Source organism: Syngnathus floridae, chromosome 5, assembly GCF_059516105.1.
Source record: "Syngnathus floridae isolate MCC-2025c chromosome 5, RoL_Sflo_1.0, whole genome shotgun sequence".
Lineage (NCBI taxonomy): Eukaryota > Metazoa > Chordata > Actinopteri > Syngnathiformes > Syngnathidae > Syngnathus > Syngnathus floridae.
In genome coordinates, this window is record NC_142417.1 from 16,313,568 (window position 1) to 16,329,815 (window position 16,248).

At 40.2% G+C, this 16,248-nt stretch overlaps 1 protein-coding gene and 1 long non-coding RNA gene across 4 annotated transcripts in view; one reads left to right on the forward strand and one right to left on the reverse strand.

Annotated features, from left to right (window-relative positions):
* olfml2a (olfactomedin-like 2A) overlaps window positions 1–16,248 on the forward strand; it is a 37,761-nt gene that overhangs the window by 14,602 nt on the left and 6,911 nt on the right. Inside the window, exons 2-7 of one of the 2 annotated variants that reach the window (XM_088376338.1) lie at window positions 3,151–3,414; window positions 3,986–4,093; window positions 4,193–4,369; window positions 8,237–8,483; window positions 14,249–14,554; window positions 15,613–15,798. In XM_088376338.1, coding sequence (XP_088232464.1) covers window positions 3,151–3,414; window positions 3,986–4,093; window positions 4,193–4,369; window positions 8,237–8,483; window positions 14,249–14,554; window positions 15,613–15,798 — 1,288 coding nt within the window. The remainder of the gene's footprint in view (window positions 1–3,150; window positions 3,415–3,985; window positions 4,094–4,192; window positions 4,370–8,236; window positions 8,484–14,248; window positions 14,555–15,612; window positions 15,799–16,248) is intronic. The other variant, XM_088376339.1, reaches the window with a different exon arrangement.
* LOC148398410 (uncharacterized) lies at window positions 179–9,668 on the reverse strand. Of its 2 annotated transcripts, none has more exons than XR_015858620.1 (3): window positions 9,340–9,668; window positions 2,817–2,942; window positions 179–462 (listed from the first exon to the last, which is right to left on the reverse strand). It is a non-coding gene; the product is annotated as an uncharacterized LOC148398410 (long non-coding RNA). The 2 variants fall into 2 exon arrangements; XR_015858621.1 differs by having other exon boundaries at window positions 256–313.

Sequence of the window (16,248 nt, forward strand, 5' to 3'; positions counted from 1 at the left end):
CTGCGTGTGCACGTGCCGCCATCTTGAAACTAAATCTCATCTCCCATCACACGATAAAGTCTTGCTGAGGAAGATATTTCGTCCTAATTTTCGTTGACAACAGAAATACTAATTCTGTACCAAATACTAATGAATAGATGTCAAATCTAAACTCCAAAGTAAAACTTTTAAGCCCATCGAACATTTCTGCCATGCCTTTATTCACTCTCTCCAAGAAGGATCACAAGAGGTATCCTGTACAGCTCTGTCGCCACTGCCGTCTTGAAGCCGTCCAAGTCTTTATATAACGGGTCCTCTTGATGATTCCCTTGAGCTTGGAAAAAAAATAAATCACACGGAGCCCGGTGAAGTGAGTTGGGAGGTTGACCTCAGTGATGTTCATCTCGCCCTGGTGAGCATGCGCGTTGTCAAAGTGAAGCTGCCAGGACTCTTGTGTCTTCAATGATTCAAAGGCCACAGAAACTATTTGTAGACAGGGTAGTCAATCGTATGGCTTACATAGAAGAGGAAAACTTGTAATGAAGTTTTTAAACCACAAATTGGAAAATTCTGAGAGCCCTGGCAGGAAAATATTATATACTGTATTTTCCTCACGTTTTTTTTTCATAGTTTGGGTGGGGGTGGGGGCGACTTATACTGAGGAGCGACTTATATGTGAATTTTTTCATAAATTTTCCAAATTTAAAAAAAAAAAAAGTGACACCACGATAAACAAACCGCAATGTGGCAAGGGATTACTGTCATTTGAATTTCAAGTGGCACGGCGCAACGGTTGTTTACATGAAGGACAAAGATTTGATCACGGGATGACGAAGATGACGAAGGGCCCCACATACTACCGGCATCATTAGCGGCTTTGTTTGTAAGTGACATAGAGGACAAAGACATGGCTTTTACGCACGACCGGTCCTACTCTACGGAGCTCTCTTTCACCTCTGTGGATGGAAGTCGGGGGCCGGTGCTTGGCCTGGTGGCTGCCCGGGGACGGTGGATGGGGCTCGGACATGGCTTTTACGCACGCCCGGTCCTATTCTATGGAGCTCTCTTCCACCTCCGTGGCTGGAAGTGCCACCTCCAGGGATGCAAGTCCACGCCGGTGCTTGGGTCCTTGTACTTTGTTAACGCTACAATATAGTAGTTATATACTAGGTCTGTGGAATAACGACGAGGCTGACGTCAGGGCGCACGCGCGGCGTTGTTGACGAAGGACGAGGAATTTGATCGATGGATTTAATGATTTAGAGCAGTAGTCCCCAATCTTTTTTGCGCCACGGACCAGCTACGTGTCAGAAATATTTTCGCGGAACGGCCTTTATATAAATAAATAATACATTTATAAAAATAAATAATACATTATTATAAATATATAAATACGATGAAATAAAATGATACGACTGGCATAATAGCAAGTATAAACGATATAAAAATAAAACTCACCATTACGTTGAATTAGTGGGAGCACTGAGCTTGTTTCTCAGAAACGAGCCGGTCCCATCTAGGTGTAATCGGAGACAATGACACCCGAGGTGGTTAAGGTTTGTCTTTTAATACAGGATGCTTGGTCTCCATGTGCCGAAGCAGTTTTGAAGGCTTCATTGCCTCGTTAGCTAGCCTGTCGCCACATATTATGCAGAGTGGGCTTGGCGCGTCAGAGTCACATGTGGCGACAAATCCATATTTTAAGTAGGACTACAGAAATGTTCTTTTAAACGCAGCTTTCCTTTTCTTAGAAGTCGTAGCCTCTTCTTCTTCCGTCTCCTCATTGGGCTTTCCGAAGAAGCTTTCCAAACATCTCTGTTTCTTACTCATATTTGCTTGCTTCGCGGGCTCGACTGAGGTTACATGTCACGTGACCGAGACGAGCGTCTTGACCTGAACCGACAGATGTAATTGGGAGAGAATCGCCAATTTTTTTATATAATTCTAAATAAATTCTTACTCATTTTTGCTAGCTTTGCGGGCTCGGCTGGGGAAACATGTCACGTGACCAGGACGGGCGTCTTGACTTTAGTTAATTGATCGTCGATAATTTTTTTTTTTTCCTGTGCGGCTTGGCGGCCCGGTACCGGTCCGCGGACTAGAGGTTGGGGACCACTGATTTAGAGTGACACAGATGGTTTGATAACATTATTGCTTATATAATAGTTATTTGATATTTATATATCGTTATGTGGGCCTGTAGAATATTTGAAGTGCAAGCGCCGTCAGCGGCGCGCACCCATTGTTGATATAAAGGACGATCGATGGATTTAATGAATTGGAGTGACACAGATGGTTTTATAAACGTGTTATTTATGTAATAGTTATGTGAATAACTCTGAATTTTGTGTCAGGCCCGTTCTCAGCTCTTCGCTTGTGTTTATGTCACGTTAGCATACGTTTAGCCTGATGTTGCTCGTTCATGTCTGTTCTTGGTGTTGGATTTTGTCCAATAAATGTCCCCCAAAATGCGACCTATACTCCGAGCGACTTATATATGTTTATTTTTTACGTCATTGTGCATTTTATGGCTAATGCAACCTATATTCCGGAGCGACTTTTAGTCCAAAAAATACGGTATATGCAGTTCAGCTGGTACAATAGCTTAATGGGATAACTCACTGCTCAGAGAGGGAATGATATTCTTTGGTATGCGTTACGATAAGATATGTGTATTTTGTTGCTTGATGCTTCAAAATAATTGTGTCTGTTATGTGCCTGCGTCATCTGCCGCTCAGCCACACCCCCAACCAAACCAATCATCTGCCACTGCTCGTTAGGTCAGCCCTACTTAAACCCCATGAATCCAGCCAGTCACTGTCAGTTCGTCCTCTTACCCTGGCCGTGATGCCACCCCTGTGCTCACTGTGCTCTGTCTGAACGATTCCTGTTGCCGCCATTGCCCGTGTACTGACCCAACTCGACTCGACTCGCCTTGCTCACTGCCCGTCCTGACCACCATCCTTGTCAGAACAGAGGAAGAAATCATTTCATGAGGAAATAAGGCTTCTTATGTTTATAGGGAAGTCCATCCAAATTTATGTTTATCTCTAACACAAGTATTCACAATTTACCTCTCAATGTATTGACCTACCTACTGTCATTCATTTTCACCAATAAAGTATCACGGCATTACAGCTTCAGTAAATTGCCGATTATTTCCACTTTCAGATATTTGGAGAGACAGAGCCTGTTCGTATGGTATCGGAGGGCTCGGATTGCCGCTGTAAGTGCATCATGCGACCTCTGAGCAGGGATGCCTGCATGCGGCTGCGGAGTGGCAGTGTTCGCGTGGAGGATTTCTACACAGTGGAAACAGTCAGCTCCGGATCTGACTGCAAATGTTCCTGCACCGCACCACCATCCTCTCTCAACCCTTGTGAGAATGAGTGGAAGATGGAGAAGCTTAAGAAACAGGCCCCTGAGTTGTTAAAGGTGAGTCAATTAAGTTGAAGTTTCAGTTTTTAAAGTGACACAAGAATGCAAAGCTCAAAATACTTAATAAAAACTTTAAGTTGACAGAGTTCATATCACACAAACATTATCAAAAGCCCAATGTACTTAAAGTTGTACTTATTCAAGAGGTTTGCCAACAGTGGGGTGACAAGGGATTGCTTCCTTTTGCAAACATCTAGCAAGATCCCAATTTTTGACATAGATTCAAAGTATACACTGTGACAATCCAGTCAGTTGGTGCCAAGTGGTGCAAAATGGCAAAAGCTGGCTAGATGTTTAATTTCAGTATGAGTGCAGACCAAGAAAGCCGGGCCTCACAATTCCTCTGACCTAAACTAACTAAAGATCCTCTCGATAAAGCTAAATAGGCTCTGAAACAAACACCATCTTATTTAACTGCAAAGTCAATAGTTGTTATCCAAACCAATGTCATGTCATGTGTTTTAGTGCATTTAAACCAATGTATATGTCACAATCAGATAAATAGATCACATGAAGATGTTAATAGAAAATGAATAACTGACACTGCTTTTATGGGATTAACAACCAGCTCCAATCTATGGTGGACCTTCTTGAGGGAACCCTCTACAGCATGGATCTGATGAAAGTCCACTCATACATCAACAAGGTGGTGTCTCAGATGAACACCCTTGAAGAGGTAGACAATTTCTTTATATTGTGATTTTCAAGAGCTGGAACACTGAAGAGTTTTATATTCTAATTCATCACTGCTATGCTACGATGTCACCTTTTTCAGACAATCAAGACAAACCTAACACGAGAGAATGAATTTGTTCGTGACAGCATGATGAGCCTTACCAACCAGTTTAAGAGATATGAGAACTACTCCAACATAATGATGAGCATCAAGAAAGAGATTTCTGGTCTCAGTCTACAGCTGCTTCAGAAAGACTCTTCTGAGTCCAAGGTGCAGGTTAGAAAAAGACAAAAACTGGTTACACTTTAACTCTGAGGTCTACATGAGATTACTCTCGTTTCACCATCATTTTCAGGTATATTATAGGAGCAAATTCTAAAGTAATCCTGATGCTTTTATAATCAGTTTTGGGGGTAACGGTAAGTTAAAAAGTTACAAAAGTAATGTGTTACAGTAATATCGTATATTTAGACAGTAACAAATTAATATAACGAATTACTCGTTAAATTTTGTTATATTATTACAGTTACTGACTCGCTTAAGGCATTACAATTTCAGGACTATGATACAGATTCAATCGCACAATTTAGACAAGCATTTAATTATATCACTTACAAGACAAATGGTTTAATTAAAAAGTTTAACACATGATTAAACATTCACACTTGTCTAAGGAAACCATGCTGGTAATTCTATTCTTCATTCAGTGCTGTATTTGTTTGAACACAACAATCACAAACAAGCATTTTACAAGCCTGAGAAGTCATTGTTTGCAAGACCTATCACTGTCATGGATTCATAAAATGAAATGCAAAACATAGTATATTTAAAACAGAAGCAGGAACACACTTCAGTAAAAAGCAGTGAATAAATTGTGAAGAAACAAGAATCATTGGCCCTCATTTACTAACACACGTACATACAAATTTGTGCAAAAACTGCGTGTACCCATGTAATGACTCAATGTCTTTCGAACATCCTAAAACCATGTGTATGCACAACTAATGAAGGACCAGCTGCTGATTAAACCAATTTTATCATTTAAACAACAATAATAATTTCAAAACCACTTACTACTACACTTACTAACCTTAGTGAAAAATTTACATAGCTGACTAATGTTCTAATTGAACATGAAAAGGATACTTGTCACATTTAGCCTAGTTCCGTTCAAGTACTTCTATAGTGTAGGCCTATTTGAATGTAATAGCGTCGATCTAAGTCAGTTGAGCACCTTTAACGCAAGAGCAGAGAAGTACACTGCCCAGGAAACCAATCAAGCCACTCTCATTAATACAAAGTTTTGTAGAAAGACATTTGTTTAGGCAGCTAAAGCGTTCCTTTGTTACATTAATTTGGGTCAGGCATGTTGTTGGGCAGCCGAAGGGTCTTTTTTCCGTCCGTCACCGTGAATGCTCCCCCTTACATCGAAGTCTGTTGACATTTTATTAAAAGAGAAGCAATACGCAGAGGACAGTAAGTCCTGTTGATGTAAATTGGATGGAAGAGAGAATAAAGCAGCCACTTATTCAACTACTGTGTCTGTCTACGCTCTTTGACTTGTGAGTGATTGTGTGGATGAGGTGCTTCCGCAAACCTCCCCCTTTCCAAATCAAACTTAATCCCTACCTATCCCTAACAATGAAATAGAGCAGTCATAAAGATCAAATAGTCCGTAAGACTGTTGGAAACAAATGGTGTAAAATTCAGTTCAGTTCGGTTCAGGTTTAACTAGTAATATGTAATATTTTTAAAATGTTGGAAATTCCTTGCCCAACACTGTTCATATTATAACTGTTTATCCCATTTCATATTTTAAACTAGCTGTATATTTCTACTAGCAACCGCTTGAAGTGACCTGTTATTACCAAATCACGACTTGCCTTTGGGCCCCTCATTGACAATGTAGTTTGTCCAAGTGGTCATGTTGTACTACCTGGACCACAGCTACAGGTCGATCAATGACTTGCAGTACACAGACAGTGTTCTGCCTCCTGAGGGTTAGGATGAGTTACTTAGTGTGGTGCTGCTATACGTACGCTTGCCAATGATTGTATGAACTGTTACTAAAATGCTGGGTTATAGTCTTCTATCGAGAGCACACTCAAACAGGGCCACAACCCATGCATGTTTTCAAGCATTAGCAAGCATACCGTTTCCATTTCCGCCTCTTCCAACCGTGCTGTGAGCTCGGAAGTGTATCATGCTTGTACCTGTAGTTTGAGTACATCCATTGGGATGTGTTGACAGAGGAGCCCCTTTGAGTAAAATGGGCCTGTTGTCATGTTGAAGTTCAGTTAAAGTTAAATTAAAGTCCCAATGATCGTCACACACACATCTGGGTGTGGTGGAATTTGTCCTCTGCATTTAACCCATCCCCGTGTGATTTTGATCCATCCCCTGGGGGAGAGGGGAGCAGTGAGCAGCAGCGGTGCCGCGCTCAGGAATCATTTGGTGATCTGTAAAACTGAAGAGCGTCGTTTCAAAATAAACTACGCCAGGATGTGCATGCCACAGCTGTTGTACTGCGAATCTTTTGGCCATAATGTAAATACAGACCCACCCAAACTGGCATGACGAATCTGACAGATTTCAACAACAAATTACTTTCAGACTACGTATTTGAGTTTGACATATACATCATGGTGCTAAAGATGGCCACCAGAGCCGGTTCAGACCTCCAGGGGGCCCGCACTCAAAAATATGTCAAGCCCCCCACCCCCTCATCAATTTATATCTATCTCAGTGGGCATCCATTTTGCCACTTTCTGTCACCTGTAAATGACATCACAGTTACTCAGGTCTCCTCAGGTCACAACCAATCACGGCTCACCAGTTTTCTGATTTCGAGTCAGGATTGATTGTGATCTGAGCCCTGAGCAACTGTGATGTCATTGTCAGTCGACAGCAATTGGCAAAATGGCCGCCCTACTGAGATGGATAAAAACAGCTAGATTTTACTTGTTTAATTCATACTCCACAAATGAAACATTAATCAGAGCACTGTGTTTTGACTAGTTGGGCTGCACACAGCATATTATGGCAAAGAAAATGTTGGGGTTGACTTCCTCTTTAAAAAAATCTATTGTTCAGTTGGTATGCCAAAGTGACGCAAATAAGTATCCACATTAAACTACCACACATAGCCGTAACCACTAATCCAAGGCAGGATTGAATTATGTTTTCAAGTTGTTTACAGCAATTTCTGACCCCAACAACCAAATGTTACTGGTAAAGTCCCAGTTCATCAGTCACACCAGACAAATGTTTTTCTCACCATCTTCTGTTCTCAAAGATTTTCCCCATAATAAACAGCCTCCCACAGGTTTCTTCTTTTTTATTTTCAATATATCATTGTCTCTAAAGATCATAGCAAATATTCCATTTCTGAAATACGTACTTTTCAAAAGCACTCAAATGGGCCTTACATTAATGGGAAGTTGAGTGTAACTGATGACACGTATATACAATGAATTGCATTAAAATGGGTTTCCTACACCTGTACCGTTTTCACATTATATATGATCTATTTGATGTATGATATATTCATTTGATCGACCAACACAAAATAATTTATATTATAATTGTGAGGTGAAACAGAAATGATACATACGTTTTAAGATTTAAGCCAAATTATCTGAAAATTGTTGTGTGCATTTGGATGTTGACCCCCGAGTCAATGCTAGCTAGCTACTATGTAGACCTAGACAATGAAATCTTTGCCATTCAACTCGGCAAAAAAAATCTCAAGGCCAGCCAGATTGGATGGAGAGCATTTGTGAACAGCAATTTTTAAGTCTTGCCACAGATGCTCAATTTAATTTAAGTTTGGACTTTGACTGGGCCATATACCCCCTTATGCCCAAGTCTACTTGTGCAAAGTCATTGAAAATACCAAAAGAAAGAAAACTCCACTCACACACAAAGTTTCTAGATTTATCTTGTTTTAACATTTTAGCTTTTTTCTACTCACGATCTTTCATGTGCTTTTGTTTATTTGTTTTGGTCCATCACAAAATGTCAGTGAAGTACAGTCAAATTTGATTGCAAGGGTAGAAACTGAAAAAGTTTAAGGACTGTGCTTTTTTCAAGGCATCATAGCTGTTATTAAAACATGCTGATTACATAAATATCCATTTGCAGCATAATAACGATGACACCAAGACCAAGAGCATCATAAAGCCACCTGTCAAAAAGCCCCCAGCATCCAAGCCCCCTCCCAAACCCAAAGAAAAAGTCATCAAGCCCAAGAAGGAGGTCACTAAACCTGTGAAACCAATGAAGCCTGATCCTACAGCCAAAACCAAGGTGGTTGGCCACCAGCCAGGTGTGGTCAGAGGCATTACTTACTACAAGGCTGTCAAGACTGACGAGGATGAGGTCAGAGGAGGTGAGGGTTTTCATCTTGGAGGTTTCATTTTCTTTGTTTGCCTAGCATCGCGCATTTCATTGAAATCCAAATTCTTAGACCTAAAGGAAACATTGTGCTTGTGTTTTACTTTTCCCCTTTTCACCTACCCTTGCGCAGTCATCTGGATGTGATCCACTGTGTGTGTTGAACATGATCCAAATTAATTTTTTCAGCAATTTCATTGTTGGATTAGGATCAAACAGCAGCTATGCAATAAAGATGTTTATTCGCGTAATTTGATTGTGTATCAGTCAGAGCACTCGCATAAACATTTTCTGTGAAGGCCGATGAGGTTGTAAACCCAACTGTAAACCCATCAAACTATCCATTTTTTGCACACATTTTTTTATTTTAACTCACTGGTCTAGATTGCAGGTTGGGCTTGCTATTGTGCATTTAGAGAGCAAGAAATCCAAATCTTTTATTGACAAAATACATGCCGCAAATGGAATGCTGTGTCAATGGAGCGCTGCCATGTCCATGACATGCCTCAGCTTTGCTCTTCACAACAATGCATGCTGACCCTCAACATCGCAAAGAAAACATTTCATGGCTCCTTCCAATCCTCTTTTAAGTCTAGTTGAGTGAATAGGTATGCTGCGTTTGAACAGGGCACACGCACATGATGCTGTCAGACCGGGTGTTCTGCTATGTATGTGCATCTCAAAGTGCTCAGCCATCCCTGTCAAATCAGTGAAAACTTTGGATGCATATCCATAATCTCTAAAAAAAAAAAAAAAAAAGAACAGGGTTCTCTTTAAAAAGAATACCTTTATCTATCTTTGGCTGGTAAAGAGCCTTAATGCCGTAGCATCCATGTCAAGCACTTACTCACATTTTCGCTGAGAACTGCCAAATGCTTCCTAAGTTGTCTGTTGATGACCACAGCGCCGCCACAGCAGCTGGGCTTCAACATCTGCTCAGGGGCGTAGTTGAAGGAAGTTTTTATATCTTGTATAAGTCCATCCATCCATTCATTTTTTGAATCACTTTTCCACACGAGGGTCGCGGGCGTGCTGGAGCCTATCCCAACTGACTTCGAGCAGTAGGCGGGAGACACCCTGAACTGGTTGCCAGCCAATCGCAGCCTGTATAAGTTATTATCATGGTAAAAATAACACTTCTATATATCCAAACTGAATGGAATGTCTAACAGAGAACTAAGTGCTTTTAACCTAAGTTACAATAAACATAATGAAAATCAATAAAGAAGAAAATATTTGCATAATACATGGAATAAATCAGTATTATGCAACTTTATTATATACTACAACATTCCAGCAATAACTACACCCTTCATGTAGATCATAATGTTCTTTTCTATTGAATGGGTTTGAGAGAGGTGTTTATTTATCTTCGTGGCAATGGAGGCTGTACTTTGTGGTGCTATATATATATCAGAACCACGAATTATAGCCGCCCACGAATGGGATCAGCATCGGTAAAAATCCAGCTGGGGACAGCTATTCCAGTGCCTGTTCCCATTCGCTCCTTCCCTCTATTGTGCTCTGTAAAGGAGATGAATGGGATAGAGTAACTTGAGTACTAGAGTACTTACATACATACATACATACATACATACATACATACATACATACATACATACATACATACATACATACATACATACATACATACATACATACATACATACATACATACGTACACGCGTACATACATACGTACATTTACATACATACATACAGTGGGGAGAACAAGTATTTGATACACTGCTGATTTTTCAGGTTTTCACTTGCAAAGCATGTAGAAATCTGTAATTTCTATCATAGGTACTCTTCAACTGTGAGTGATGGAATCTAAAACAAAAATTCAGAAAATCCCATTGTATGATTTTTAAATAATTAATTTCCATTTTATTGCAGGAAATACATACCGTAACTTCCGGACTATAAGCCGCGACTTTTTTCCAAAATTTTGGACCCTGCGTCTTATAGTCAGGTGCGGCTTATATAACATTTTTTTTGTGATGACTTGATCACTTTTACTCTTAACACTATTATATACAGTAAAAGCTACAAAACAAACTGACAAATAACTCGTTTTCAAATCAGACGAGTAAAAACTGGTCAAATATTTAAAAAAAAGATATTAAAAGTGAAGAGAATTTGCAATTCTAGTCATGACACACAAATTTGATGCACAATTTGTCTTCGCGGGCCACATAGAATGATGTGGCGGGCCGTATCTGGCCCCCGGGGCTTGAGTTTGACACCTGTGCTCTAAACCCTTTCTCTTACTCTGCCATGTCACTCAGAGATTACACAAAGCAGTGGCGCTGTTTGGACCATCTGCATTGTATTAAAAGTCAAAGTTAAAAGTCAAAGTCAGCTTTATTGTCAATTTCTTCACATGCCAAAGACACACAAAGAAACCGAAATTTCGTTCCCCGCTATCCCACGGTGACAAGACATGGCACACAAGAGACAATCAAGTAAAATAAAACCCAATCAATCAGCATTTAAATTCAATTCTTCTGACACCTGTGCTCTAAACCCTTTCTCTTACTCTGCCATGTCACTCAGAGATTACACAACGCAGTGGCGCTGTTTGGACCATCTGCATTGTATTAAAACCCAATCAATCAGCATTTAAATTCAATTCTTCTGACATTTTGCTCACAAAAAACAAGTTGTAATGAATGTGAACTTTTAATGCATTTTATTCAGGTTACTTTGAACCTTAAACGGCGGCGCGGCGTACTTATGGATTTTTACGGCCTCCGGCCTCCAGGGGGCGCTCTAGCAGGAAGCAAGAGCGAGACAGGCGAAGAAGAGATAATGCGCCGAAGAAGACGTGCCATTTTGTGTTTACATTTCGCGCATCACGCGGAACGCGATCAAGACGGACATTACTGAAAGGAAGCCTTTATACACAAACCGTCATCATGGGGGACAAAAGAAATGCATATGATGCCGCTTTTAAGCCAAAGGCAGTCGATGTTGATGACATTATCTTGTGTCTACTCTGGAGCGTACTTATGGATTTTTACGGCCTCCGGTCTCCAAGGGGGCGCTCTAGCAGGAAGCAAGCGCGAGACAGACGAAGAAGAGATAATGCGCCGAAGAAGACGGGCTTGTTTGTGTTTTGATCGTCTCGCGCATCACGCACACACCCGCGCTCACACAAAGACAGGAAGCTTTTATACACAAACCGTCATTATGGGGGACAAAAGAAATGCATATGATGCCGCTTTTAAGCTATACGTGTCGCTCGCTAGTTTAATGTAATTTAGCGCTTCATGCATGAATAAGATTAACGTGAACAGACCCTCTTCACACTCGAAGAAATGCATAAAAGCGACGACGAAAGAGAGACTGAGAAAGTGTGAGGCGAAGGATATCTAACGCTATTCCAATCGGATACTAAGGAGGAAGACTTCGATGGTTACAGTGCACAGGAGGAAGATGAAGACGGCTCTTTTTTTACTTTTACTGGTATCTTTTTTTAACCAGCCCTGTTAGTGCTGTGCTACCGTGTTGCTGCTGTGTTGCTGCTGTGTTACCGCCGCGTCTCAGTGACTTTGCTGTGTTACTTCCGTGTTGCTGCGGTATTACTGCCGCGTCACAGGCAATGTTTAGAAAGACATGTTCAAGTATGTTATTAAAACGTTAAGGCTTTCTATGTGCTGTTTTTCTTTGTAAAAAACACGTGTGCACGTGCGGCTTATAGTCCGGTGCGGTTTATGTAAGAAAAAAACTGAAATATCCCTGAATTTTAGCTGGTGCGGTTTATAATCCGGTGCGGTTTATAGTCCGGCAATTACGGTATTTGATACATCAGAAAAACAGAATTTAATATTTGGTGCAGAAACCTTTGTTTGCAATTACAGAGATCAGATGTTTCCTATAGTTGTTGACCAGGTTTGCACACACTGCAGCAGGGATTTTGGCCCACTCCTCCATACAGATCTCCTCTAGAGCCTTCAGGTTTCGGGGCTGTCGCTGGGCCACACGGACTTTAAGCTCCCTCCAAAGATTCTCTATTGGACTCAGGTTTGGAGACTGGCTAGGCCACTCCAGGACCTTGAGATGTTTCCTTCGGAGCCACTCCTTAGTTGGCCTGGCTGTGTGTTTTGGGTCGTTGTCATGCAGGAATACTTGTTCTCCCCACTGTACATACATACATACATACATACATACATACATACATTGCTTCAGTAACGATGATGCAGTGAAGACAAATGGATGATTCTGTCCAAAAACCTGAAATCATGAGTTAACTACATGGTGTAGAAATGTTGCAAAAACAAAATTAAACCACCTATACTCTATATCAAAATAGAGGGCGCTATTTGACAGAGATTTGTAACACAAATCAAATGAGCCCTAATTTCTATTTTTTGTCGTGAATCAGCTCTAAATGACTTGTCCAGAAATCAATGTCAGAAAATGAGAAATGTATGTGCCTTGCAACTGGCTGGCAAACAGTTCAGGATGTAGTCTGCCTTTCGCCCAATGTCATCTGGGTTAGCCTCTAACACCCCTGCGACCCTGAATAGGGTAAGTGGTGTTAAAAATGGATGGCTGGATGAATGAGAAATGTATAACAATCATAATAGTTGACAAACTATGGCTTCAATGGTTGCTATTTTATTGTAGTTATTTTCAACAATAAATGAGTATAAAAATGGTTAAAAATGTCAACTATGTAAAATGTTGTATAATGTTATTACTCATTCCGGTAAAAGTGGTGAAATTCTTTGTGTTAGATAAGAAATCTTTTAAGAATACCTAATTCAAGATATAGAAAGATTACTCAAATTCACACATTTTAGATGATACTAAACATGTAAAATGTTTTATAATGTTATTACTAATTCTAGCAAAAGTAATGAAATTCTTTGTGTTATATAATGAAAAATCTTTTAAGGACCTTACGTAGCTCAAGAAATAGAAAGATGTTCTCAAATTCACACTTTTTAGATGATGCTAAACCAGTGATTCTTAACCTTGTTGGAGGTACCAAACCCCACTAGTTTCATATGCGCATTCACCACACCCCCTCTTAAATGAAAAATACAATTATTTTTTTTCAAATTCAAGACATCAATGTTTTTTACTTGTGCACAAAATGAGTCGTGCATGAACATCACCTTGTTCAAAGAACAAAACCAACACAATGCATGAACTCACAACAAATGACACGCCTGCAAATCAGTGTGACTTCTGCTGTTGCCTTTGCGAGACTAGTATACATATGCGTCAGATAAGCGTCATCACGAATTTACACGATAAATCAGGTGTGTTCGGACCTCCACAGTGGAGGCTTTGCCGAACCCCTGAGACCGACTCACCGAACCCCTAGGGTTCAATCCAACTCAGATTAAGAACCACTGTACTAAACATTAACATTCAAAATTTGTGGTGGAAATATTAAGCTAATTTAAGATGTCAGACTTAAAACAGTGGGTTTGGGTGGGGGGGCTCTGACCATATTTGCTCTGGGCCACCAAATGACTCGTTACCGCCCTGGACTGAGCCAGCCAAAGTGTGATCATTCGTGGCTCGTGCCCTGATAATGAAGGGCACCAGAAACCACGAGAACTCAAGTGATTTGCAGGACATACGTTGTAAAAAAATGTATTACAGTTTTAGAGAATGTAATCCTGAAACAACAAAATTCCAAAAGATTCCACTACTGTTGTGTTGTCACTACAATTTGTACTTGTTCATATACAGTTATCTCACCAAGGCTGACAAACCAATGTTTTTGCTTCTTGTCAGATAATCCAGCAAAAACATACACACGCCATCATGTCACCGAAACCCAGTCTGAGGATGGCGGAGCTGAAATGGTTCTTGAAACTATTGATTCTACAGTTGCACAGGCTACGGCACCCACTGCATTTCCCACCGGTATCACGCCTACCACCACTAGGACTGCTTCCATCGCACCAACCACTACCACTGCACCCACCACTATGATCGCCAGCAGCCAAAGCACAGCAGCAGTGGAGAGGCCTGCCCCTACTATTGTACTACTGCTGGACAACAGCAACAACAACAGTCGACCCATTCTCCACAGAGCAGGTTACATTTTGAATAAACTGCGTCTGACCATAATTAATTGACTTATAACATTCAAACACTCTCAGTTAGCATAATAGTACTATCAGAAACTTGTCTAATTTTTATACTGTGCTGTTCTAGAGCTACAAAGAAAAGAAAAGAAAAGAAAAGAAAAGAAAAGAAAAGAAAAGAAAGAGGAAATGAGAATGATTCATCAGTTTTGTCTGACGTGCTGTTTTTCATAATTTTCTTTAAGTGTTAATGCGGAATGAAGTGAATTAAAGTTATGGTCACAATCAATTACTGCACATTACCTTCTCAATAATCATTGAAATCATTGGCAATTACTATCAGTAGTAGTAGTAATTGTGGTTGTAGTAGTACTATTAAAAACAGATGTATCGATGGTATTTTTATCACTACATAAAAATAATTCAAATAAAACCAAATTCTTTTTTAAACAAAATATTTTTTTACGATCGAATTGGCATTTTATAAACTCTCTCACCGAGTTGTTAAAGATATACATATTTCGTATCAGACATGTAAATCTATGTTTCCACAAATATACATTTTATTGCTCCTATTTTTTTTTAACGAGACATATTAGTAACTTAAACGTGTAAAGTGATCGCTCTCCATGACAAACTTCTATTTATGTTTTTAAATGTTTCTTTCAGCCTATTTTGAGTGGTTGTTTGTAACAGCCATGACATAGATTCCCTATAGGATCTTTAAATATCTTGCAGAAATATTGTGTAGGAGCACAAACGCACTTCACAAAAACACACAATTATTTTTGGGTGTGTTAATTGTTCACAGTGCAACAAACATTAGGGAGAGCTTATTTAGAAGCCCTGGTGACATGTTAGACGGCAAGACTTTTTCTGTAAACCTCTTATTGCCAAAATATTACTCAGAAAACGCTTATATTTTTCAGCACGGGGGTGTTTTGCGGGGAAGAAAAGAGGAAGTTTTGATTGCTTGTCTGAATATGGAACAAAACAAAAATTACTAAATATGAGTTTAAACGTGGATCAGAGTTACATATGCTGAACATTTAACGTGTTCTTTTGCAGGGAAAATCCTTCACTGCGAAGGGACTCTTGCATCAATTGAGCAGCCAGAGAAGCAACATAGTTACGGCCGCAATGAAGGAGCCTGGATGAAGGATCCACTGGCTAAAGACTCAAAGATCTACGTCACCAACTATTACTATGGCAACAATTTGGTGGAGTTTCGTAACTTGGACAACTTCAAACAAGGTGTGCTTGTTTTGCAATTCTAACACAATGTTTATGCATAAAGGTGACTGAAACAAAAAATTATTATGGAAGAAGGAATATCCATTCATCAATTTCCTATATTGCTTGTCCTATTAGGGTCACGGGTGAGCTGGTGTCCTTCCACACTGAAATTAGGCAAGGTACACCCTGAACTGGTTGTCAGTCAATCGTATAGGGCGCTACCATTTGCTTTTCCATTCACACCTACAGTAAAGTTGGAAGCCTTAATTGAAGACTATGATTTACTGGTCACCAGTCCAGATTGTGCCAGCCCACTGGCATCTGGGAGCCGAATGAGGAGTAGCGGTTTAGAAAATGTATGGATGGATGGATGGATGGATGGATGGATGGATGGATGGATGGATGGATGGATGGATGGATGGATGGATGGATGGATGGATGGATGGATGGGCGGGCGGGCGGGCGGAT